We start from the raw sequence: 27,171 nt of genomic DNA on the forward strand, positions 1-27,171 counted from the left end.
CAATAAAAAAACATGGTAAAAAATAAAATGCTCCAAAAAAAAATTAAGCTTCATGTAGGCACTCAAAAAGTTTTGGATTTCATCACAGTTTGCATTTCAGATTTTCAGATTAAGGAAGCTTAAGTTGCACCAAAATATAAAACTGACTTCAGTCTTCTTATGACTGTATTGATAAGCAGAGAAAAATAAGAGTCAGAGGAGACTCACTCAAGAAGTAGCCTCTGAAACCTGACTGCCTGGCTCTGAACATGCCCTTAGTGACTGCATGATCTTACGTAAGTCACTCTACCACATCCAGTATCAGTTTTCTCATTTGTAAAGTGAGAAGAATAACTCTAGCTCAGAGTTATGTTGTGAAATAAGAGACAATATGACATGAGAGACAATGCATATAAAATTGTGGAACAATATTTGGACTGTAGTAAGTGACCAATAAACATTAGCTTCTATTATTTTTACATTTGTGTTTATTTAATTGGTCACTTACTACATGATTGTCACTAACTTCTAATAGGATGTTAGGATTTGGCTGCTCATTTTATGTTCTTGCAGCTACTGTAGCCCATTTCTTGAAAGCAGTAGCAAAATTTGTTTAGTAATTCAGAGAAAAGTGATTACTATGGACTTAGTTGGTTGTAAAAGATTTCACAGCAGGGAACTAACACTTATGGGGCACCTACTATATGCTAGATACTAGAATATATGCTTTATAAAATATCCCCCTTGATTTAATGTTGCAAGAGTCCTATGAAACTGAGGTTATGATCCCTATTTGCTGTAGGAAGAAATGGAGACCTTGTCCCAGGTAATGCCAGCTCATAAGAAGTAAAGTCAGGTTTGCTCTACCCTCAAAAACATTTTTTTTTCTTGCATTATGCTTGAATTGCACTTTGAGGGGCAGGTATGATTTAATAAGGAAGAAAAGAAGCATATCTACACAGAAATAAACATGGGCTATGGTATGAACATAGAAAACAGAACAGTATATTTATGGAGTTCATGGACCACAAATACAGATGTTTTTACCAAAGTGGAAGGTTCCTGTGGGGTTAATAGTAGCAAATAAAGCCAGAAGCATAGTTTAGGCTAGAGCAGAAGCCTCTCTCAGAACTCTTCTAAGGATCTGAGCTTTATCCTCAAGGCAATGGGGACAGGATGAAGGCAGCTGAGCTAGGGAGAGGTATGAGATGCTTTAGAAAGATTAACCTGGCATCTGTGCATGATGAATTGATGGAATCTTTTGCCTGGGTCCCTGGTTCTTTGTTCTCTAATCTGCTAGCCTAAGGCTCTCAAATACTCCTGCCTTACTCTGGAAACCTAGAGACCACTTATGATGTGATTGCAATAGCATATGCAGGAGAGCTGGAGGAGGGGATGGAAGGGAAGCAGTGATAGAAGCAGGAAAAAAAGACAAAGAATCAACAGGAATTTGGAGCCCACTTGCATATGAGAGGCAAGGGAGAAGAAAGAATCAAATATGGCTTTAGTTTAAGCCCCAATGACTGAGGGAATGATGGTAGCACTAGAAAAATAAGGGCATTAAGGGAGAACCAGTTTGAGATGGTCAGTTGGCAAATCTGACTTCTGACACACCCAGTTGGGGATGATGGTGGTGAAGGCAGATAGAACTGATTAATAAGCAGCTACACATGTGGGATGGTAGCTCAGGAGAGCAGTTGAGACTGGAGGTAATGATTTTATAAGTTATCTCCATAGTGGTATAATAGTTAAAGATAGTTCAATGTAACAATATCCAAAATAGCCAAGAGGTGGGAAAATGTAGGTTTAGCATTTTTCTCTAAATGTCCACTGATGGATAAATGGATGAAATTATGGTATATACATACAATGGAATAATATCCAGCCTTAAAAATTGAAGGAAATCCTGCCATGTTATACATGAAGGAAGCATGAAGATGTTATATTAAATGAAATAAGCCAATAATCAAAAACAAATACTGCATGATTCCACTTTACATGAGGTACCTAAAGCCAACAAATTCATAGAAACTGAAATTAAAACAGTAATTGACAGGCTGGGGGAATGCATTAGTGCTGTTCATTGGGTATTGAACTTTAGTTGCACAAGATGAAAAAGTTCTAGAAACCTTCTATAGAAAAAAATGTGGATATAATTAACAATATTGTACTGTACACTTAAAAGTTTTTCAAGAGGGACCCTGCTCAGTGGCATATGCCTGTAATCCCAGTGACTTGAGAGGCTGAGGCAGAAGAATTGCAAGTTCAAGGCCAGCCTCAGCAACTTAGCAAGGCCCTAAGCAATTTAGAGAGACCCTGTCTCAATTCAAAAATTAAAAAAAGAAGGCTGGGGATGTGACTCAGTGGTGAAGTGCCTCTGGGTTCAATCCCCAGTACCAAAAAAAAAAAAAAAAAAGAAGGAAAAGAAAAGTTTGTTCAGAGGGTATATTTCTTGTTAATTGTTTATTTATCCCAATAAAAATAATAACTTAAAATTATAAAAAATAGTTGAAATAAGGAGAATGGATAAGGGACAATAAATAATGGAAAGGAAAAGCCAGAGGCTTAAGAAGAGACTTCTGGATGACAGCCAGTTTCAGGGTGGGATTAGAAAGAAGAGCTAGTGAAGGAAAGAGGCTGCAAGGGGATAAGGAGCATGTAGTCTCAGAGGACATGAGCAATAGGGGTTCAGGGAGAAGGTTGTACACTGCAGAGGAAAGAGAACCCAGTTAAATTCCTAATTCTTCCATTTAGAGAAATCTCATTCCTTCTCTGAGCTCCAGTTTTTTTTTAACCTGTAAAATGGAAGAACAGCTATTTATGTGAAAGGACTTCATAAACTGTGATGCATAACTCAAATGGAAGGGTTTTTTTTTTGTTGTTTTACCTTCTCGACCCCAGCAGCCATATGTTATATTTTCTATTGGTATTGTTTTTATGTAATTGTGTAGTATGGTATCTTTGTCTATCTATGTTGGACTGTGTGTGGGAAAAGAAAATAGACAAGAAAGTCATCGTTAGTTTTCATAAGACTTCCAAAGTTGCATTTCATTTTGTAACTGAGCAGAACCAAGAAAATCTCCACTGAGAAATGGAGCCAATTGATGAAGTCAGTTCAGTTTAGATAATGAAAAACAGGAATTTACCTATTTAACTTACCTGAGACCATGGGTGAAAAATAAGGCTTCCTGAAAATTTTACTTTTTGAGAATATAGTCTTTCCTAGAAGAGTTGATGGATTATGTGTTGCAGGAAATTTAGGGACAGTACACAATATAGAGTGCAGTCTGTTTTTTTTTTGTTTGTTTGTTTGTTTTGGTTTTTTTTGCTATTGGGGATGGAACCCAGGGCCTTGTACATGTGAGGAAAGCATTCTACCACTGACCTACATCCTCTTTAATTTTATTTATTTATTTTTTATTATTAAAAAAATATTTATCTTTTAGTTGTAGTTGGACACAATACCTTTATTTATTTGTTTTTATGTGGTGCTTAGGATGGAACCCAGGGCCTTGCACGTGCTAGGCGAGCACTCTACCACTAAGCCACTTAATTTTTATTTTGATGCAGGCTTTTACAAAGCTGTCCAGGTGACCATCCTGCCCCATCCCTCCTGAGTATCTGGGATTACAAGTGTGTGTTACTAGGCCCAACTCAGTTGATTTTTATTTTTTGAGCATCAACCTTTTAGTCCAGCTCTGAGCTAGCACAAAATGGTTACCTGCAAGGAAGCGGAGTTGATTTTTCACTTTCATCATCCCATCACCAGAGCTTCCAATGCACTCATCTTCATCGTCGCCACAGTCTCCACTTTCAAGTTCTTCCTCATCAATGTTTTGATCCACAACTCTTCCTTTGGGCACAGACATGGTTCTCAGGAGCTGAAAGAAAATAGCCAGAAATGTAGCTCTTCTTCATATTTCTCCAGTAGGTCTAGAACAAGTGTATTATTAACAGGAGGCATTCAAATGGGAATGAATTACACACAAGTGTTTAAGAATCATTTCAAACTTAAATAGGTATAAGTTGTTTATCCTCCTTAGAGTTCATACCTATAGACCTTTCCACAGCATTTGATAAGATTCTCTACTTCTTATCTCCAGTTAAATCATGCCAGAGTATATATTGCATTAGACCTTTATAGACTATGGTTCCTAAGTTCCTAAATGTCTCCATGGTGGAACACACTGATGGAGAACTTAAGATATGATAGGCTAGGGGGACACCAAAATCAGAAAAGATCCCTACGAAACTTCCCAGGACCATATCTACATTCACTAAATAAAAATTGGAAATGCTTCTCACTAAATGAAGAGAGCAGCAGTACCCTTTTAGATCACTCAAAAACTTTTAAAAATCTCCCTCTCCCATGATTTTAGGAAGATGCTTTTAATTAAATTCCACTGTATTATGCTCACTTTTTACTAAGTGGCATATTCATTTTCCTCTTCAGTGTTTGGCTCTTCAGTCATATGGATAATGCCTTCCTCTTTTATGGGACACTCACTACCCAAAAGTCTCTCCACTGGCCAAGACCCAGTCTGCAGCATAAATGGTCCCTGAAGCCAGCTGTCAGATCCCATTTCACTTTTCTCCACCATCTTTCTCAATGACTTCATTTTAATATCTTCTGCTCCTGCTCCAGCTTCTGCTCCATCATCCATTTCTAGTCCAGAATCTCAGTATCATCCCTTATTTTTAAAATGACAGCCAACAAAAAGGGGCTTGATATACAGACACTGAGATTCTTGTGATTGTGGAACAGGTAGCAAAAGAAGAAAAATGCTGCTTACACAAGCATGCCTTGGTATCTGTGGTTTCAATTATCTCTGTGCTTGTTGTCACTGTGAAGTATACTTTTATGTTTTCCATCTGTGATTTAGTTGTTATATGAAGACCTACTCAGAAAAAGCTACCCATAATAAAGAAATGTGACTCTGCAGGTGATTTCTTTTTTAGCCAAAGAAAGAAAAGTCCAAAAGAGGACTTTCCTGACCAATAAGCTCTAATGATGTTGGAGAAGCCAACCCACCTACTATCTCCTACTTCAGAACCATCTCTATCCTGCTAGTCTATTGCTTCTCCACTGACACCCTCTGACCTCCTCTACCCCTCATCCTACATATCTAATTTTTTAGCATATCAATATAGGCTAAAATAAGGCATACTAGTGATTCTCAGGGCTCCTTTTTTTGTTCTTATTAGTTATACATGACAGTAGAATGCATTTTAACATATCATACATATATGGAGTACAACTTCTCATTCTTGTGGTTGTACACAGTGTGGAGTTACACTGGTCATGTACTCACATATGCACATAGGGTAATAATGTCCAATTCATTCTACTGTCCTTCCTATTCTCATCTCTCTTCCTTTCCCTTGATTCCCTTTTGTCTAATCCAAAGTATTTCTATTCTTCCCTCCCTACTGCACTCCTTTTGATCTCAGGACTCCTTTAGTCTATTCAAGCTTAGTTTTGGTGCTGGAGATAAAATCCAGGGCCTCATGCATGCTAAGTACACGCTTTACCACCAAGCCACACGCTAAACCTCTCAAGACTTCTTCATACTTTTATGGAGAATCCCAAGGAATTAAAAAAAAATTAGTTGGAAGTGGACCTTTATTTTATTTATTTATATGTGGTGCTAGGCAAGTGCTCTACCACTGAGCCACAATCCTGGTACTGGCCACGGAATTTTTTTATACAAGTTTTATCTATCAACATTTGCTGTCTTAGAAATTATAACTGAGAAATCTTTAAATTATTTGATTGCTCATTTAAACACAACAATAAACCCATGATGGAGTAAAAGAACCATTTTAAAAATGAAAAAACATATTTGCCAGTCATGAAACAATTACTAGGAATAGTGGAATTCACATTTTTGCCATCTCCTTAATGTCTCGCTTAATATAAGAGAGCTAAATTATTAGATCTGCTTCTCCATTTCATCTGTTGCAATGCATTGTTTTGGATGAAACATTCACTGAAAATCCATCCTACCACAAATGGGTAGCATGACCTTTTAAGATAAATGTGTGTGTGTGTGTATGTATGTGTCTCTCTCACACACACAAAGTTTAACGAGTAGTCACAATGTGGAATATGAAACCATGTAGATGAATGTTTCATGTCCTGTTACATTAAAATCCATTAGTATGTTTTGAACTTTGAATGAGCCTTTTACTCATTTTGTGTCATCACACATGGTTCATCTGGAAAATATTGGGTCACTGAGCTAAGCAGTTCCTCCAAATGCTGACACCTTTCATTATGTGATATGACAAAAAGTCCTATTCATTAATATCAGCTTCAGTCTTATCAGAAAAGTCTTTTAGTATGTGACACTCTAAAGATAATGGTGGCAGATACAAGTTTTCAAAATTTTAGTTTTCTCTTGAAAGCTGGAATTTTATCATTGGCAATACATACTACCAGTTATTTTCTTTGAGCTGACAGGCTGTCTTTGTTCCTTTCCAAGAAAATGTCTAGCAAATACTCAAGTTTGTATAACCATAATTTGTCAGTCATCCTATCTAGCAAAATGAAAGAAGAGGCTAGTTTAGCTAACAGCTCAAATAATCTTGCAAGTGCTTTTTCTTGAGATGTACAATGACATACACAGTTTGTAGCCTAAATGCTTTAAGCACACTTCTTATTTAATAACACAGGACATTAAAAATTATACTCAGGGGTTGAGGTTTGATAAAGTTAATAACTTTTTTACAGCTTTGGCAATGATGTCCTTAAGTGAAACTGCCTTTTATTTTTCTGCAAGTGTACACAAGTACAGATCATAATGACTTAGTAGTACATTTTGATGTGACTGCCTTGACTCATACAGTGGTGCGAACAGTTGAACTTGTCTTTACTATTGTACCACTGGTGCATACATCAACCCAGGAAGAAAGACAAATGGCATTTTTAGTATTGTTGTGTGGGTAGTTTTGACCTTCTGGATCCCTGAGTTTCATGGACTCCCAGGGTTCATAAACCATTCTTTGAGAACTGTAAATCTACCTATAACATCATTTCTCCTCCCTTACTATTACTTCTTTTTGGAAAATTACTTTTAACATAAATATTTTATGTTAAATTTCAAGAATGCATCCTTTAAGTATGTCATGGACTACTTGAATAGTAGAAGGGGAATTTGTGGTTTGGTATAGATTAGTGAATTTGCTATTTCTCAAGCACATCTCACATTGGACCCTTGCACTCATATATCCAGTAAAAATTACCTGAGAACATACTATGAGCTGTTTTTCATTCCGCCTATTGAAAGCCTTTCATCCTTTCCAGCCAAGTTCAAGTGTCATGTCCTTAATGAAGTCTTCCTGGCAGATGAGCACTTCAGTTCTCCCTCTTTTTCTCCCACCACTTCTCTTTTCATCTCTAGCACCTAAGTGCCACTTTCTATATATAAACTGGTCTTACTTATTTGTACATACAACTTCTGTACCACCAGACTGTGAGCTGGTCAGGAATTGCATCATCCGTATGGTTCAATCTCACAACATCTGAGGCAGTGTCTAGAACATACTAGGCACTCAAGAAATTTGTATTACTGAAGTGAGAGGCAAGATGAACTGGCATGGTATCTTAAATTCTTTAAAAGCTACTTCCACAATCTCATGAAAAAAAGAGAAAGCCAAACACCAGATTAATTATAGAAGAACTTGTGAATGAATAGCTAAACCCTTTTAGAGGATCCTGGCTAAGACCTGTAGCTAATCTTTGAGAGGCCATTTTCCAACCTCAGTACAATGCCTCCAGTATTCTCTGGTAGCTCAGTTTAAAACAAAGTGCAATTAAAAAAAAAAAAACCTTTAAAACTTTGCCAGTGAGGTTCCTTCTTTAGGTCTTAAATTACTCCCACTTTGGAGACAACTCCAGCATTGAAGAAGGATTATAATATACTTTTAAACAATTTTACACAGACAGCTGCTGATGAGTCTAACCCTCACACAATAACAAACCAAATCCAAATCTAGAAAGTTATTGTTAATGCAAAAATCTTAAAGAGAGTGAAGTTCCACAGTGTTGAAAGAAAGGTAATGGGACAGAGAGGAGGAATTGACAGTAAGAACTGCATATTTAGTGCAGCCTGGAATTTGGCCCAGAAATCAAATCAGCTAATTAGAATTTACAATATTAACCTTTTTGTTCCCTCTCTCTCTTTACAATGTCTTTCAGACTGAACTCTCACTTTATAAAAAGAAAATTATGAGGGCTTTGCACACAAAAACAGGTAACTTAAGGGGCCTAATGGTTTTGATTAACTGTTTGCCATTTTCAAAGGACAGTATCCTGTTAGCTTTTCAAAAGCCAAGGCTCAGAATAATGATTATCAATGTCAAGTATCTTATTAAAACACAGGTCTGATTATTTTACTCTGCTCTCCCCACTGCCATCCTCTAAACCTGACGTATCTGCCATGCATCGCTCTCCATATAGCAGGGGTATGCAAGGCTGTTCAAAATCCAGTGTTTTTCTGAAGTCATGACTATCTTACAGCTCTGTTTTAGCCATTGAAATCATAGTTGGCCAAACATGCAATCAATGTCTATTTTAGAATCTAATATTTTAAATATATAAATTATGGTTTGGATCTTAAATGTTCCCCCAAAGGCTTGCATGTTGAAGGCTTGGTCCCAAGCAGATGGCCCTGTAGGAAGTGGTAGTATATTTAGTAGGTGGAGAATCATGAAAGGGAGTTAGGTTACTGACAATATGCCCTTGAAGGTGGTACTGGGACCCTGGCCCCCTTTTCTTTGCTCCCCAGCATGATGTTCCACCTAACCACAGACCCAAAAGGAAATGAGGTCAACTAAACACAAACAGAAACCTCTAACACCATGAACCAAAATAAATCCTTCCTCCTCATGAGTTGATTACCTCAGGTGTTTTGTCATAGTGACAGAAAGGTGACCAATACCACATATAATATAGAAAAGTAGAATGAAGGAGAAATAAAGGGGGGAAATCCAATTCCAAATTCTAATATACAATGTATGTGTGGTTTTGAAAATTGCTTTTTTGGGGGCCTGGGGTTGTGCCTCAAGTGGTAGAGTGCTTGCCTAGCACCTGTGAGGCACTGGGTTCAATCCTCCGCACCACATAAAAATAAAATAAAGATACTGTATCTACCTAAACTAAAAATAAATATTTGAAAAATTACTTATTTTTCCATAGTTGAACTTGGATTTTGGAATAAGACAGACTCCTGGATTTATGTATAATTATAGTGCACTAATAAAAACATAAAAATCCTGGTTTTCCACTTAAATGAATTTGTGTTTTCAGACAAACTGCTTAATCTTTCTAAAGCTCAGGGTTCTCAACTGTAAAATGAGAGAAACAATTTCTGCCTCACAGAATTGTAATGAGTAAATGTGATAAACACAATATTTTAAATGTGATAAAGCATCTAGTTATTAAGGGATTTATAAAAAAAAATCACCTAACCTTTTAAAAATATTGAACATTTACATTTATTTTGCTTATAAACAAAGATGTGCTCATTAGGAACAGTCACATAAATTCATATTTTGGATAATTTCTTAAGTAAGATTACTAGGACAAAGGGTATATACATATTGTACTTATTTGCCACCATGGGAATGAGTCACAATTTCCCTAAGAATCACCTGAATGCTATTTTAAAATGAGGCTCCCTGAGCCGGGGTTGTAGCTGACTGTTAGACCATATGCTTAGCATGAGCAAGCACCTAGGTTTGATTTCCAACACCCAGAAATAAATAAAATAAAACAAAATAAAATAATAGGCTTCCTGGCCCTCCTCCCAGAACTTTGGATTTAGTAGGTCTGGTCCATTTTTTCCTAGACCTGCCCTCCCATCTTACTGCAAGTGAACTACAGACAACACTTTAAGAAAGGCTTCTCCAGTGTTAACACTGCTTTGGAGGAGCCCTCTGAAACCATCTTTGGTCACAAATCATCTTAGTACCAGATGTGCTGGAATCCTTATGACATGCTTTTCAAACCATTCTTTTTAAAAACAAAGTCAATGCAATCTGATGATTTCCTTTTTACTTAGGTATGGCCATCATGACCTTTCATCTTTGTAGTTCACGAAAATACCCTTGTATAAAGGTGACTGGCTTCATTTGATTAGAAAGGGAAACATTTCAAGTCAGCCTAGGAACAGGTACTCAGGGTTGTGTGATAAAAGGGAACAAAAAGCCTGGAATAATTACTTGAGAAAATTAGAACCAAAGTGTAAGAGAAAAGGGCTTTCTAGAATATAGCAGTTTTACATTCTTAAAACCATAAGCAAGATAACAAAAGGGCAATGCAGCCTCAGACAAGGCAATTTGGCCAAAGGTCTTTTGTGCCTGTTGAACAAGAGAACAAAGATCAAAGCACATACTTGTTCTCAGGGAGATAAAATATGCTGAAATTAGGACAGTGAAAGCAGCAACTCTTGATCTATCTATATGGTATAAATAATGCAGCTCTTGTTATTATCCTGATTGCAAAGATATGGGCCTTATGAACTTCACACTGTTCCAGTGTTGAACATATGCTCACTCACACAGTCTACAAACCCTCTCCCCCAATTTGTGTAACCGGAAGACTGCCATCCCATTTCCCAAATATGGGGGGTTGGGCACCAAATTTCAGAGAGGGGACATGATGAAGTCATTGAGTGAGTGATAAAGATTCATTTAAAACAATGTCTTCTAGCCAGGTGTAGAGGCGCATACCTGTAATCTCAGCAACTTGGGAGGTGAGTCAGGAGGATCTCAAGTTCAAAGCCAGCCTCAGCTAGTTAGTGAGGCCCTAAGCAACTTAGTGAAATCCTGTCCATAAATAAAACATTTAAAAAAAGTCTGGGGATATGGGTCAGTGGTAAAACTTCCCTGGGTTCAATCTCTGGTACCAAAATAATAATAATAATAATAATAATAATAATTATTATTATTATTATTATAATGATGATGATGTCTTCTATCATCAAGCCTAGAATTCTTCAAGAAAAATATGACTTAGGTAAAGACATTAATGAATAGAAGCTTCATCTCCCATTTTTACTGGTCTTGACTGCCTTGACTTCAGATAACTTTCAATTTAATTCCTTTTTCTCAGATGATCAGGGGAAAGCCTTTCACTTTCGGGATGGAGGGTCCGGAGGGGGAGTTCAGGACCAGACACTTAACAACAGTGGATACCTCCTGCTTGTTTTCCCCAGTCTTGCCCTCAACTGTGTCTTAAGTAACCAAACTATCTCATCAGGAACAGGTTTGTTTTGAAAAGTTCCAGACAGCTGGTTAGGATACAATGAAAAATTCCATTACTGCTGTTACACAGCTAAGAGTTTTCTTGACTTTAAGCTCTTTAGCATTTTAAAAAATAAAGGCTAAGTAACAAAATAGATACTGAAAATATGGGGCTTGGTACATATTTTGAGGATTTAGCGAGTTTTGTCTCTTTTGGCTACTCACATGCCTTCTCTAGGCATTTTTTAATATGTGGAATCCAGGTTACATTTTAAAGCTATTAAGCTAGGCTTACAGAGCTGATGTTGAACTATTTGGATACAACCTGTGAGGAATGCTTTGGGGGCCTGGCTTTCCGTATCCGCAGCAATGTAAACACATGCTTTACTGTTTGTATTTGAGTAGCATAAGCTAATGGGAAACAAATGTGGTGACTCCAATGAATCCCGGCCTTTTTGGAATGCCATTATTATTTATTTATACATTGTGCACATCCACAAGGCCTAGCATGTGACCTCTGCTTTGCATGTGCACGTCCTTTGAACAAATGCACCAAACCACAGCCACAACTAATTGGAAACAATTGCAACTCCACGCATTTGAGATGAAGCCAGATCCCAATGTATGGGGCTAGAATTAATGGCTATGTATGCACTTCACCCATTGGGGAGGCAATAATGTGTAGCAGTTAAAAGTGTGAGTTTTGGAATCTGACCAGCATGGATTTAAATCCCTACTCCACCTAATTACTAGCTGTGTGACTTTAGGCAAGTTGCATAGCCTCTCTGAGCTTCAGTTTCCTCACCTGTAAAATAGAGAATATATTACTTATTAAGTTCGTATAGTTGTTGAAGTATTAAATTAAATAGCACCATCCACCTTTCATAGTCCCATGGGCCCTTTCTTCATAGAAGTTTCTACAGTTTGTGATTAATTATATATTTCCTGGTTGCATCTCCACTAGACTAACAGAAGGGATAGTGGTCTGTTTTGATTACCAGTGTCTAGCATGCTGTTTAGTACAAAGTGAGGCAATGTTCAGTAAATATTCATTAAATGCATGAATGAATAAATAAATAGAATAATGCATGTATAGTGCTTAGTGCATTGCCTGGCAAAGTAATAAGTTCTCAGACATGTTAACTGTGCTTAGGATAATTATGATGATCTTTAGGAGGAAGAAGAGGAGGAGGAGGAGGAGGAAGAGGAGGAGGAGGAGTAGCCACTGCTGAATGCCTTGTAAGGCCAAATAAATATCACTCCATGGCCACACACTGAGGCAGGAGAGAGAGAGAGAGAGAGAGAGAGAGAGAGAGAGAGAGAGAGAGAGAGAGAGAGAGAGAGACTCTGCAAGGAATCTTCCTAAGAATCTGAGAACATGTTTTTGGATGCTCCCAGTAAGATAAGGATCTGTGCACCAAGACTGCACACAGATGTTTAGTCACAAGGAGCAAAGAGTTCTGCTGGAGGCTGCGCTTCCAGATGGTATCAGAAAGGCCCCCTGCACCCACACATGCTCTTGCCTGGTCCTTGCTTCCGCATTCATCTCTTATCCATAGGACCTGCTTTCTGTAGCACTGGCAGTTTCCCCTTTGTGTGGCTAAAACTTATGAAAATAAGTATCCCAATGAAATAAATGTCTGACTAGTAAAACAAACAGATTGTGAAATAAGCCAATTTAGAATAGAATTTAGATAGAATTTAAGACACATGTGACACTCCATCCCTGGTGATAGAAATGGTTGTCTGGAGTTTTAAGGATTTGTATACTACCTCAATGTAGAAATTTTCCAATAATATTAAGAAATCAGGTTCAGTGTCCCTTATCAGAAATGCTTAAGACCAGACGTGTTTCAGATTTTAGACTTTTTCAGGTTTTGGAATATTTGCATATACATAATGAGACATCTTGGGGATATGACCCAAGTCTAAATACAAATTTCATTTATGTATCATATATGCCTTATATACATATCCTGAAGGTAATTTTGTAAAGTATTTTAAATAATTTTGTCCATGAAACAAAGTTTCACATTAAGATTTCCACTTGTGTTCTCATACTGGCTCTTGAAAAGTTTTAGATTTTGAAGCATTTTGGATTTTCAGATTAGGGATACTCAACCTTTAATTTGGAACTGTTCCGAGTTTTATTGTTTTCACAGAGCATGGTGGTTAAAGCTCATACTCTCGAGTCAGAAAACTTGGATTCAAATGGAGAATCTATCACTTACCACTGTTGTTACTGTAAACAAATTATTCTTTAACTTCTCTGAGCTTCATGTTTCTTATCTAAAAGATGAGTACAAGTACACCTCCCCCTATCCCTCATAATGTGTGATTGTGGAGATTAAATGAAGGAATTCATGGAAAGTACTGAGCCTATTGGTATCTGGCACACAGTATTCAAAGAATATCAATATTACATATTAAAAACTATGTGTCCATGAAATATGAATCTCCAAACAGTATAAAATTTGAATTTTTGGCATAGGTTAACCTTCAATTATACAGTCTGGGGAGGTATAATTACAATGGTAGGAACATTGTAAGCCCTTAACAAGTTTTGGTTAGCCAGGAGCAGTGATGTGTGCCTGTAATCCCAGCAGCTCAGGAGGCTGAGGCAGGAGGATCACAAGTTCAAAGCCAGCCTCAGCAACTTAGTGAGACCCTAAGCAACTCAGTGAAACTCTGTCTCTAAATGAAATATAAAAAAGGGGCTAGGGATGTAACTCAGTGTTTAATCACCCCTGGCTTCAATCCTCAGTTTCAAAAAATAAAAATAAAAAGTCTTGGTTATTGTGTCATTACTATTAGAAATTATTATATTAATAATTAAAAGCACTTCTGTAGGGCTGGGGTTGTGGCTCAGTGGTGGAATGCTTGCCTAGCACATGTAAGGCACTGGGTTCAATCCTCAGCACCACATAAAAATAAATAAATAAAAATAAAGGTATTGTGTCCAACTACAACTAAAAAATAAAATATACTTTAAAAAAGAAGCACTTCCTTATCTGTTCTCTCAGTTGCTCCACCAGGACCTCCGTTAGATAGCAGGGCAGGCATTATTAGCCTTATTTTAAAAACTGAGGAAACTGGAATTGGGAAAGATGTGAGGCAATGTGCTCAATTTTAGCCTGAAAAATTATAAAAGAGTAGCCACAGTAAAGTTTGTTAGAGTTTGGAATGTGGACAGAAAAGGATTTTATATTCTAGCACTAACTTTGAAATGGTGGGGCCCTGGGACTAGCATAGTGCCTGACACATAATAGGTGCTCAGGACATGAATGGCAACTGAAAGAAATGAAATGAACCAATGGGTTAACAAATTAAATGAGAAGTTACTCATCAACTTTTGATTTCTCCCAGTCTCTGTCTTTTCGACTCTGATGTGGTCTTTTCAAGCAAATGAACCAACTAACCCAAAGGGATATGGCCAACCAAAGCACTAAGTGGTTGAATGAGGTTCCCAGGGCCACACAGTAAGCCTCCTCCAAACCCCAAGCTAAGTATTCTCTTTTCTAAGTTGGTCTACATATGTGTTAATTCTGGGTTCCCACAAAGTTGCAGTTATAAGTCTGGATCTAAGATTGGCCTAGCCCCAAGAAGCTAGCCAGATCAGGCTGATTGGCCAGGTGTGGCAGCAATGTGTAAAACACAGAAAGGTACTCTTGCAGGACACCAAACCCAGCTTCCCTCTGAAGGCCTCTGATCCCAGCTCTCCCCTTTATTGAAGATTGCTGACATTTGTGTCCCCAAATCAGTTTGAAACCATTGTGAAAGAATCACAAAGATGAAATAAAAACATTTTTCTGGAAGAAAAACCTGCTTCAAAGACATCTGTGAAACCTCAGCACTGCTTGGTTTCCAAAGGAATTGTCTTAGTAAAATGAAGGCCAGTGGCAGAGGGCAAGGATCCCAGGGTGAGAGTATACCAACATATTACACATTTCCTCAGGGAACTGAGGTTACACAGACATTATCTGAGTGCTTACTATTGTCCGAGTACATAACTGTGATTCATTCCAAATAGACATCTTGTGGTTATACTTTTGGGAAATGAGAATTCTTGCCTCTAAAAATAACCTCTGTGTGTGAACCGCAGCAGCCATGTCATCAGGCATTGGACTTGAAGAGTCAACCTCAAAGACTAGGGGACGATGGTTCACTATTCTTCCAGAAGGCCTCTGGCCCACTGAGGATTAGTTTGATACCTCTAATTTCCCTGACAAAGCTTCCTTCCTTTTAAAATGGAGTCGTGGTCAGGATCTATAACTAGGTTTTCTAGTGGAAACAGGTTTTCCTACTCTGGCATACCATTTGAAAAAATATGAATTTTTAAATGTTTTGGATAATTATGGCTGCATTGTATTGTTTCAAAGAACAATAAAAGACCTGGGGCATCTGGTGCAAATAAATGAGCTGAGATTTGATGAAAAACTACATTCTGAGTTTTCAGTTTCCTTGGAGGTCTAAGAGTTTCAAACTCTTTCTACATTTTGGGATATAGAGTCCTAAGGGAGAAGTGGGCTCTCACAGGAAACACAAGTAAAATTATTACAATATTCATATCTAATCACATACCTTGAAAAACTGAAATAGAAGTCAAAGAATGTGGTTATTTTATATATATATATATATATATTTTTTTTTTAATTTCACTTCTTTTTCTTTCTTTCTTTCTTTTTGGTACCACGAATTAAACTCAGGGGCACTCAACCACTGAGTCACATCCCCAGCCCTATTTTTTTTGCATGTTATTTATTTATTTATTTTTAAATTTTTATTGTTGGTTGTTCAAAATAGTTCTTGACAAATCATATTTCACACTTTGATTCAAGTGGGTTATGAACTCCCATTTTTACCCCGTATACAGATTGCAGCATCACATCGGTTACACATCCACTGTTTTACATATTGCCATATTAGTGACTGTTGTATTCTGCTGCCTTTCCTATCCTCTACTATCCCCCCTCCCCTCCCCTCCCATCTTCTCTCTCTACCCCATCTACTGTAATTCATTTCTCTCCCTTGATTTTTCCCCCTTTCCCCTCACATCCTCTTATATGTAATTTTGTATAACAATGAGGGTCTCCTTCCATTTCCATGCAATTTCCCTTCTCTTTCCTTTTCCCTCCCACCTCTCACCCCTGTTTAATGTTAATCTTTTTCTCATGCTCTTCCTCCCTGCTCTGTTCTAAGTTGCTCTCCTTATATCAAAGAAGACATTTGGCATTTGTTTTTTAGGGATTGGCTAGCTTCACTTAGCATAATCTGTTCTAATGCCATCCATTTCCCTGCAAATTCTATGATTTTGTCATTTTTTAATGCAGAGTAATACTCCATTGTGTATAAATGCCACATTTTTTTTTTTATCCATTCGTCTATTGAAGGGCATCTAGGTTGGTTCCACAGTCTTGCTATTGTGAATTGTGCTGCTATGAACATTGATGTAGCAGTGTCCCTGTAGCATGCTCTTTTTAGGTCTTTAGGGAATAGACTCTAAGTATGAAAAATCTGGGATGCATATGAAAATTACACTTTGTTTGGTAAATACAGCATTAAAGATGCTGAAATAACTGGCTCTTTCTGAATCGACCATGAGTAGGTTTTCTAACACTTTGATCACAGAAGATAACTACAAAACAAGAATCTCAGGAGGACTATTGACAAACCTAGTTACATACTGCTGCTATCAAAGGATTAAACACTCCCTTGTTGTAGGGTTGTTTTCTTTCCTGTACCTTGAGTGATTTGAATAGTGTGGTCCAGTAGTGCATGAAGGGATGGGAAATGGAACTCTGGTATTCTCCAGAAGGAAAGGAACTTTTGGTAACTGTTTAGGACACAATTAACACAGAATAAATTCAGTACCATGCTGGAATCCCATATTCGTCAATCTTTTAATAAGTTTCACAGCCATTTTCCATCTACTAATTATTGATATTGGCAACAATTCTCTCAATTTTAGCTTAGTTAATTCTATCAGATACTCATATAGATTTCTTTTTTTAGTAGTAAAACTTCTACAGAGTTGATTGTATAAGCTTACAAAAGAACTTCTAGTTGGGTGTAGTGGTGAACACTTGTAATCCTAGAATCCTACACGCTCAAGAGGCTGAGGCAGAAGGGTCGTGAGTTCAAAGCCAGCTTCAGCAACTTAGCAGGGCCCTAAGTAACTCAGTGAGACCTGTCTCTAATAAAATACAAATAGGGGCTGGGATTGGCTCAGTGGTTTAGTGCCCCTGGGTTCAATTCCTGGTACAAGAAAAAAAAAATCCTAGCTAATATTTGCCTAAACTAACATTCACACTTACTTTTTAGCCCCTACACAAAACACGAGCTTAATTAGTGCTATCTATACCCTTGCCTTGTGATAGCATATTTTAGATTGATTTCAATTTTTTGAAATAAATGGAATTGGAGCTTAGTACAAAGACAAACATTTTCACTCCCCTCTGAGTCTTTTTCATCATTTCTTTGGAATTCTGGGCCTCCTTAACCATTTCTCCCATTGGATCTGCCTAGGAATCCATTCCTCATACAGGCCCCATGGTTTTCCTAAGAAGCTTATTAGAATTTAACCACAGGGTCTGGGAAGAGCATCATATAACCAAGTACAGCTAATTTGTGCTCAGTATTGGGCAGAGCTTAATCCTATAGTATTTTGGGTAGGTAGGTATATGCTGGAAGAGATTATGGTGAATTCTTTCCTCTGATGGCTATCTCTGGTGGATAGGGTGTGCACATTTTGCTTATTCCTGGGATTGAAGTGATTGGCTGGCTATCTTATCTGGACTCCTTCCCTATCCCACAAAAATTATTTGGTGATGATGGTGGTGATAGAATTGTAGGAATAGGAGAATGTTAGTGTGGGAGGGAAAAAGGACAACTTATAATAGGCTATAGACAACACACATTTATATAGTTCTAACTTTTTTGTTTCTCTTCACTGAGCTCAGTAAGTAGGAATGTCTTGACCAGTTCTAACATGGGCTTCTCCACCATCCTGAGATTCCTTGTGGTTGTATTCAATTAACATCTTGTTTAAACACCCCCTTTCCTCTCCCAAAACATTTAAGCCTATACCAGGTAATATACACACATTCTCAACATTGAGCTCATTCAACATAATTCCAGACACAGCTGTAGTAATTTTCATCCTTGAAGAAATCAACTTGAATGGATAGCCTAGCTAGATGTAACAGGAAAGTACATGGGTGAGAAACAGGACTTACCTTTCAGAGGATGATGTTTAGTATAAGAAATGTAGATATCAGTTGCATTGAACACCCAGAAGTACTCAGTATTATATTCATCACCTTACTAAGGGAATTAAGAAGGAGTAGGGTATAGAAACAACCTGAGAGATCATATGGTTCAGTACTCCCATTTTACAGATGGGTACAGCAAGCCCACAAGGACAATACACAGTAGAGCTTTTCAACCCCACCAGTGCTATGAGTAATGCTAGATTTTTTTCTTAATTCTTGAAGATAGCACAGGAGAATCAATTGAGGGCTAGTAAAGGAAAAAGAGGCAAGGGAACTTGAGAGCTGCAATATGTATTTAGGTCTGGAAAGTAGGGAATGAGGTTCTCCTTCCTAAATTCTTATCCAAACCTGGCCAAATCACAGGCTAGAGGAGAGAGCAACATGGCCCCTAGAGGCATGTATCACCCCATTTCTGTGTTGATAGAGTCTGCCCTCAAGAAACACAGAATTCACAAGGAATTCTTCTTAAGTAGGGGTGGTGGAAATGTAGTGGAATAAAACTAGTTCAAAGATTTTTTTTTTGTTTATCTTTCCAAAAATAAAACAAAACACCCAGTTCAGTGCAGGAAGGAAGTCTTGGATACTACAAAAACCACCAACTCCTACAACTTTCCATTTTTAATTCTTATCCACTCCTGATTAGGTGGAATAATCAATCTGTCAAAATGTATTGGTAATTCCTCTGTTCCCCTCCTATTCATCTCTACCTGCCTATTCTCAAGCAATTCCAGTTGAAAACAATTTAGCAAGGCTTATTCGTCCTAAAATCATTGCACTTGCATTCAATTGAATATAATTCCATTCTGTTTCCTATTTTCCTTACTTATATACATTGAAGTATTTGGTCAACTTTACTAATACAAATGGTAAATTCTTAAGTTATGGTGATTTTCAACTAAATTGAAACTTCAAATATGTTGCTTCCCCCAAAATTGGATTTGATGGGATGGTTATAATTTATATATCTTTAAATAGCAACTATATCTAAGGACTAGTTTATATTTCAGATGGCTGACATCTTGTGCTTTCGTGTTTCTGGAAAGAAGCAGGAAATATACAGTGAAGTTGTATGTAGTGATTCCACAAGCTCAAACTAAATTCTAGCATTGCCATCTGTGAGTTGACAGTAGAGAGACCTTATGCCATAACAGCAGAACCCACAACAGAATTAAGAGTGCCCAACAGTTTCACATATGTAGGTACTCATTCTTCTATAGATGTCTTAATTAATGAATAGTAAAAATTCAACTTCTGTAACATGTAATGTAAAAACCTGGAGGTTCACAGGGGTTTGAAGGAGGCTAACATTGCTGCTAATCAAATTCTTGTCCTTTTATCAAAACATGTCCCTACTTCAACCTATCCAAGATTGACTTCTGTTTCTTATTTCTACTCATACCAGCTAGATATAAGATTTATTTTCTATTAATTCAACTGGAAAAAAATTTTCATCACTTTAAGCATTTAGGCACTAGCTTCTTTATTTAGGTTAAACACTCAGACACATTACCTTGCTTTTAGAGAAGCACCCTCAACTATTATACCACTTTGTAAAATTTTAATTTCTAGTTCTACGGTAAATAATTATAAAAGCCTATTATTTCTCACATTTGTCTCTACATACTTGTGACTTATAGCACTTCTTATTTCTCAGTCTAGCTGAGAGGTAAATAACAAAGCAATGGTACCTTTGACTAGACAAGGTTGGTCTTCTCTACCAGTACTTACCCAGAGTACCCACTCTTCTCAAATAGCCCACAGAATACCTGAAGTCTGCCAATTCACTCATCTACCTGGGGTACTTTTTCCATGCTTCATTTCTTCCACCCTGCCAAAACCTGACTTTTAATTCACTTAGGAACTTGTTCTTCATGATTTAAAATTTCCAAGCATTACTCTCCACACTTAGAGAATGGAGATATCATCTACCTTCTATCACTGAATTATTGAGGAAATAATTCAGCATAGTGCCTGGGTATGCAATAGGCAGTGAGAAAATGAGAGATTCCCTTGATAATGGTCACTGATAATGGTTTTAGATATGACTCTCCTTTGGTGAACTGTGCTCTTACTGGGGCTTTTGGTATTAATGACTCCTAAAGGAACGACTGGAAATGGGAATTACAGAGACTGAGGTACACTAGTGGAAGAGATACATTGGTGTGGTTGGGATATCTTTGAATATTCACACACTTATGTTCATTGGCAGTTATCTACTTCTCCTGTTTTCCAACTTTAACTTAAATTCTTGTATTGTAAGGAAAAAGGTTTGGAACCTTTAAAATCAAAAGTTTAAAGAAAAAAAATACTGAAGTAAAAGAGCATGTAAAATACACCTGACTACAAATGAACTTGTCACATATGAAATATTTTCTTAGGAGCCAGAAGCTAATCTAAATATTTATGGCTTTTGGTGAATGTGGCTGTTCTTCTACTTAGTTTGCTACACCAAAAAATTTAATAAAAATGTTCCAAGTGCTTTTACAAAATTTTATAACTATCTTAGTAACTATCTGGAACAATATCAAGCACAAAGAATCAAAGAGACTAAACTGAGATTGTACATAAAACAACATAGGGGAATTATGAATGGCAGCAGGCTAAGTGTAAAAAACAGGGAGACACATGAAACATATGGTATCATGGAAAGAACCCTTGGCATAGGAGCTTCAGTTTTCTCATCAGTAAAACAGTAATAAAAACAATTTCTGCCCTGCCAAAAGCACTGGGCTGTCTTTAGAATAAAATGTAATAAACCTAAATAAGTATTTTGGAAAGTATAAAATTGTAAGACAGTGGTTTTTATAAATACAATGGCCCTACAAATATAAAACCATTTCATAAGCACTCATTTTATTTCTCCACAGACAAATGGAGATATTTAAAAGGGAATCAAGAGAAAACATGGACTTATATATAGGGAGAAAAATAGTCAATAGAAACTGTACTGGAGGTAGGACAGACATTGATTGGCCTTATTAGACAAAGACTTTATTTATCTTTATTTACTTATTTCTGTGGTGTTGGGGATTAAACCCAGAGCTGCATGTATTCTAAGCAAGTGCTAGATAAGATAATTTTATCTTAATCACAAAGGGGAAAAAAAAGAAAACCAACCAATGTGGAAGAATGGAAAAATAATTCAGTAAATAGTTCTTATTAATTTTAGAGGGTAGAAAAATAAAAATGATTCCTAAAACATGAATAAAATATTGGAGAGTTTTGGTTTGGGGGAGAATTAAATTCATTGCTACTATTAATAATAATATGGACTGTATAAATGACTCTCTGGATATATATTTGGAAACTTCGCATATGAGGCTGTCATATTTCTGAAATTTCTATCATATTTTCACCTTCATCTTATAAAAGAAATATTATCAGGGGCTGGGGTTGTGGCTCAGTGGTAGAGTACTTGCCTGGCATGTGTGAGACCCTGGGTTTGATTCTCAGCACCACAAATAAATAAATAAAATAAAGCTCTATCAACAACTAAAAAATATTTAAAAAAGAAATATTATCAACCAGTACTTTTGGGACACAATTACACTCTTTCTCTAAACTAGCATTTTTTGGCTTTCTATCGGATAAGTACAAATTCAACAAATATCTACCTCTAAACCTGGTTAGGTTATTCAAAGGTTTATATCTTTCATTCCACAAGTATCTTAGGACAGCATATATGTCTGGAGGCTTATTATTGCAAAACCAGAAAAAAATACAAACTCTAAACACATCCCCAAAACACAAAAGCAATGTTTCTTTGAGAAACTTCTCTATGGGGAAACTGGGATGCCTCTCTGGTCTCTATGGGCAACAGTGATAGGAGTACTATATTTACTACAAGCACCACTTTTACCAAGTCATTAATTCCCTTTACAAAGAGTTATCTCCCAAGGCTGCCTGTTTGCAGTACTCTTTGACAATCAGTAGATCATATGAGGATCCTGGAGTCTAGGACAAAGGGAAAATATTGCTTAACCAGCTTGACGTTTTAGTGTCAATGGTTTATGTATTTTGACTATCCTTAATAAATCCACCCTTATTTTTTCTTGCTGTTCTTACTTATATTTCTCCATTTGGGGGCTGTTGTTTAGCTATCCTAAAATAATTAGACTCAACCTATTTCAATATTTGCATTCATAAAAACCAATGAACCAATGATGGTTTCTCCCAACTATCAAAAATAGAATGGCCCAATTTAACTATGCCCATGTGTTAAGCATCACTGAAAGAACCACCAAATAAAACTGGTTGTCTTTAGAACTGTCATCAAAATTGTTTGATTGTTAGTGGGTTTAAAGTTGGTTAATGCTGTGTGGCCTTACATACATACAGCCTAATATGTTAATTAGCAAGTGGATATGAACATGACCAGTATCCTATTTGTTCTTAAACAGCATACATTTTATCTCTATTACACTCTAGCCAACTTCCTCTATCAAATCAACTATTTCCTAGTTTTAATTTAGCCCCACAGTCTGTGTATCATGTACAAATAAGGTATATCACAGAGAATACCTATAAAGCCAGAGAATTCGTGACAAAAATTCCCTTCGGAATTTGCTATGGGCATCCACACAAATCAAAGTTACCAAGTAATTCCAGTGGATACATTTGACCTAATTGCTATATGTTTACACATAAAACAAACTGCTACATTACACAACAGTACATTCTTACATGCTGTGAACACTGATTTATTTCAGGTTTTAAATTTCATGTTCAACCTACAAATTATATTACCTATGAGAAATCACATTCTGGCATTCAAATAAAACCCCTGTATTTTCTTGTCCAATAAATTACAAACTAATTTGACCTAGAGTCAGAGATATATTGGGCCCTTATGGATCATCTTCTAATGAGGTAGCACAGTGTGTTACAAAGGCACTAGACAAAAATTCAGGTGTTCTTGGCTCTTGCCAATCTGTAGCTCTTGGGGGAAATGTCTTTGTTTCTCTGAGCCTTGGTTTCCCCTTAGAGTGCTCAGTTTTCCCCAGCTCTGACAGTCAATGATCTTTGGGATAGTTAAGAAGAGGAAAAGGGAAATTATTTTGGAATAATTTCTGTCGTGAAAAAGTTATTTGGTCTTTTTTTTCGGGGGGGAGGAGATAGTGTAAAAGAATCTGATCCTAATTTTAGGTTCAACACAGTAAGGAATAATTGCTAATCAAAGTTAATAAAATGCTTACAGGCCTCAGGTCTGGAAAAGTAATTTTAAACACTTAGAAAAACAATCGGAAATGTCAGCTGTTTTTTCACCTGCTCCTAGAGGAAATTCTTGGCTTTTAACCATGACATCCTCCTTTAACTCAACGACACTACATATAAACCTACTAGCAAACTCTCGTTTTGAATTATACATGAAGACATTCAACCCAGAGAATTATCTTTCCCTTGACCTGAATTCTGTCCATCTGAATTTTCCAGTACAGCATTAAAGTTCTTGCTTGGAAATGCATGCTATCTTTACTCGAATGACTTAATGAAATCATGAAACTCTATAACCAGATAGTGAAGAACTTCTAAATTTGATGGCAACCTCTCTCAGTTGCCAAAATGGTGGATTGACCTTGCAAACAGGCAGAAGAGTTGGCAGTTCACAAGCAGAGATCTGAGAGGTGCTAGGTGGCCCTGTGACCCAAACCTTGTCTTCTTAGGTACTTGTAAGGCTTAACATTCTATCTTTAGAGACACATACCTTTGGGATAAACACTGGTCATCCCAGGTATCTCCTTGAAACCAAGTGTCTGCTAAAGAGGTAAGATCTTATAATACTAATACTTGTAATAATATTTCCTAAAGTGTATTCCTTAGATACACTCCACAAGTCCTATTATATATTGGTAAAAAGAGATCCTTGGTCAGGTAAATTGGGAAAACCCATTACACTATATTTCTTCTTGGACAGTTACAGTGAACATTAGCCTATTGAAGTGCTGAGAAGTCCTGCTATAAACAAACCAAATTAATGTAGTCCACTCTTATTTGAGCATATGGAACATCTTTAAAATGTGGTAAAACACACATTACATACGTAACCATTTTTAAGTGTAGAGTTCAATAGAATTAATTATATTGACATTGTTGTGTAAGCAAACTCTGGAACTATTTTTTTAGTTGTAGATGGACACAATACCTTTATTTTATTTTATTTTATTTATTTATTTATTTATTTTTATGTGGTGCTGAGAATCAAACCCAGTGCCTCACACATACTAGGCAAGCACTCTACCACTGAGCCACAACTCCAGCCCAAACTCTGGAACTTTTTCATCTGCAAAACTAAAACCCTGTACCCATTAAACAACTATCCAGTTCCTTCTCCCCACAGTCCCTGGTAATCACCAGCTCACTTTCTGTTTCTATGAGTTTGAGTATTCTAGATGTCTTATGTAAGTGGAGACAGAGTATTTGTTCTTGTATAATGGACTTATTTAACTTAGCATGTCTTCAAGGTTCATTCATTTCAGAGCATGTGACCACCGGATTTTAAAAGATGCATAATCTTCCATTTTATGGGTACACCACATTTTGCTTGTCCATCTGTTGATGGACATGGGGCTTGTTGCTTCTATCTTTTTAGCTATTATGAATAATGCTCCTATGAATATGAGTATGGAAAAATCTCTTGAAGACCTTGCTTTTCATTCTTTTGAATATATTACTAGAAGTGGGATTCCTGGATCATACGGTATTTTTATTTTTATTCTGCAGTGCTAGGGATTGAACCCAGGGCTTTGTGCATGTTAGTCAAGGGCTCTACCACTGAAATATACCCCAGCCTTATTTCTAATGTTTTGAGGAACTGCCAGATAATTTTTCACAGTAGCTGCAACATTTTATATTCCCACCAATACAGCACAAGAATTCTAATTTTTCCATATTTTCTTCAACACTTGTTCTATTCTGGGGTTTTTTAAATAGTAGCTGTCCTAATGGGTGTGAGGTCATATCTCATAGTGCTTTAATTTGCATTTCCTTAGTGATTAATGATACTGAATATTTTTCACATGCTTGCTGGAAGAGCAATTAAAAAAAGTTCTGTGGAAAAACACTTTGGGATTTGCAAAGGCAAATGTATGATAATGACTGTTTTTCAGGGTAGAGTTTTTGTTTCTTTTATGAACAAGTACTATTTTAAAAGCAATATAATATACAATAAATATGTATGTAAACAATGGTTATCTTAGAATTATGGGTGAATTGATTTATTTTTGCTTATCTGTAATTTCCAGATTTTGTTAATGAACATATATTATGTAATTTAAAAAGTTTGAGACACATGACGATGGAATGGATGAACAAACAGAGAAGTCAATGACGACTGATGGATAGACTACTGAGTATTTTTTAGTTACTTTGGCTACAGTACTCAGTTTCCAAAGATCTCTTTTCTTCTCACAATATTTATTATTCTTGTGCCCCATTTAGTAGTTGTTTAGGTCCTGCTTTATATTCATTTCTGTTTTGTGTGAATCTATACTGTCCCATAACCCTCAAGCTTTTAGGAAAGGTACTATGTTATATATTTCCCTTGTATGTCCCAGTAATACTAATCATAGTTGCCAACCCAGTCGAAGCATACCATCTAGCAAAGGGTTATGAGTGTGTGTGTGTGTGTGTGTGTGTATGTGTGTGTGTATGGAGGGGTGTATGCATGTGCACACACTGAGTATGTAAGGCAATCTAGAAGTACTCATGTGGAAATTAAATACTGAAATTCTCTCAGATTTTCAATGAGTTATGAGGCTAAACAGACAAAATGTTTAAATGTGCCCCTGAATGATACACAACTGTTACTCATGCACCCACCCACTCCAATAAGATGTTCTTAAAACCATAAGGGTCACTGAATATAATACATTTAAAAATAATTGTTCCAATCATGAATACATTTGTCTTCCCATTTCATTTTTTTTACAATATTTTGACCTAAGATTTAGCATTTTGTTAATTACATTGTTTGGTTGGTTTTATGTAAACAACTCTGTTCCTAAAATAATTTCCAATCAGTATATGCCATCTCATCTTTTAGATTTCCTTCTCTCAACAGATGTTCTGAGTCCTCATTGTTTCCAGAGTACAATCAGGTTGTCCATAACACAGAAACCCAGACATCTGGGCCAAGGGAAAATGGGCAAAGCCATTTGAATCAGGTATGGGAGGAAACACTTCCTGAAGGTTTGCTCTGTAGCCATTTTCACATGTGATATCCTGAAGTTGGTGACCTGAGCTTTTTTCAGATGTATGACACCTTAAAAGTGGACCTTGACTGGTGCATAGTGGTGCATACCTATGATCCCAGCTACTTGGAAGGCTGAGGTGAGAGGATCACAAGTTCAATACCAGCCTTAACAACTTAGCCAGACCCTATCTCAAAATAAAAATAAGAGATGCTGGGGATGTAGCTCAGTGGTACAGCACCCCTGGGTTCAATCCCCAGTACCATAAGAACAAAACAAAACAACAAGAACTACAAAAAAAGTGAACCTCAAAGTGTGACTGCCTGCTACAAAGGAAAGAACAGGGGATTTGGAGACCTGTGGGCAGGACTCAACATTGTGGAGGTAGAGGTACAGCTCAGTAGTAGAGCACCTACTTAATATGCACAGGTCCATGAGTTCAATCCCCAGCATCCTAAAAAAAAATAATGACTCAGTACTATTAA

At 36.8% G+C, this 27,171-nt stretch overlaps 1 protein-coding gene across 1 annotated transcript in view; it reads right to left on the minus strand.

Annotated features, from left to right (window-relative positions):
* Gpc3 (glypican 3) overlaps positions 1–27,171 on the minus strand; it is a 413,816-nt gene that overhangs the window by 47,010 nt on the left and 339,635 nt on the right. The window contains exon 7 of the mRNA XM_027946989.3: positions 3,701–3,860. Coding sequence (XP_027802790.1) covers positions 3,701–3,860 — 160 coding nt within the window. The remainder of the gene's footprint in view (positions 1–3,700; positions 3,861–27,171) is intronic.

Source organism: Marmota flaviventris, chromosome X (assembly GCF_047511675.1).
Source record: "Marmota flaviventris isolate mMarFla1 chromosome X, mMarFla1.hap1, whole genome shotgun sequence".
NCBI lineage: Eukaryota > Metazoa > Chordata > Mammalia > Rodentia > Sciuridae > Marmota > Marmota flaviventris.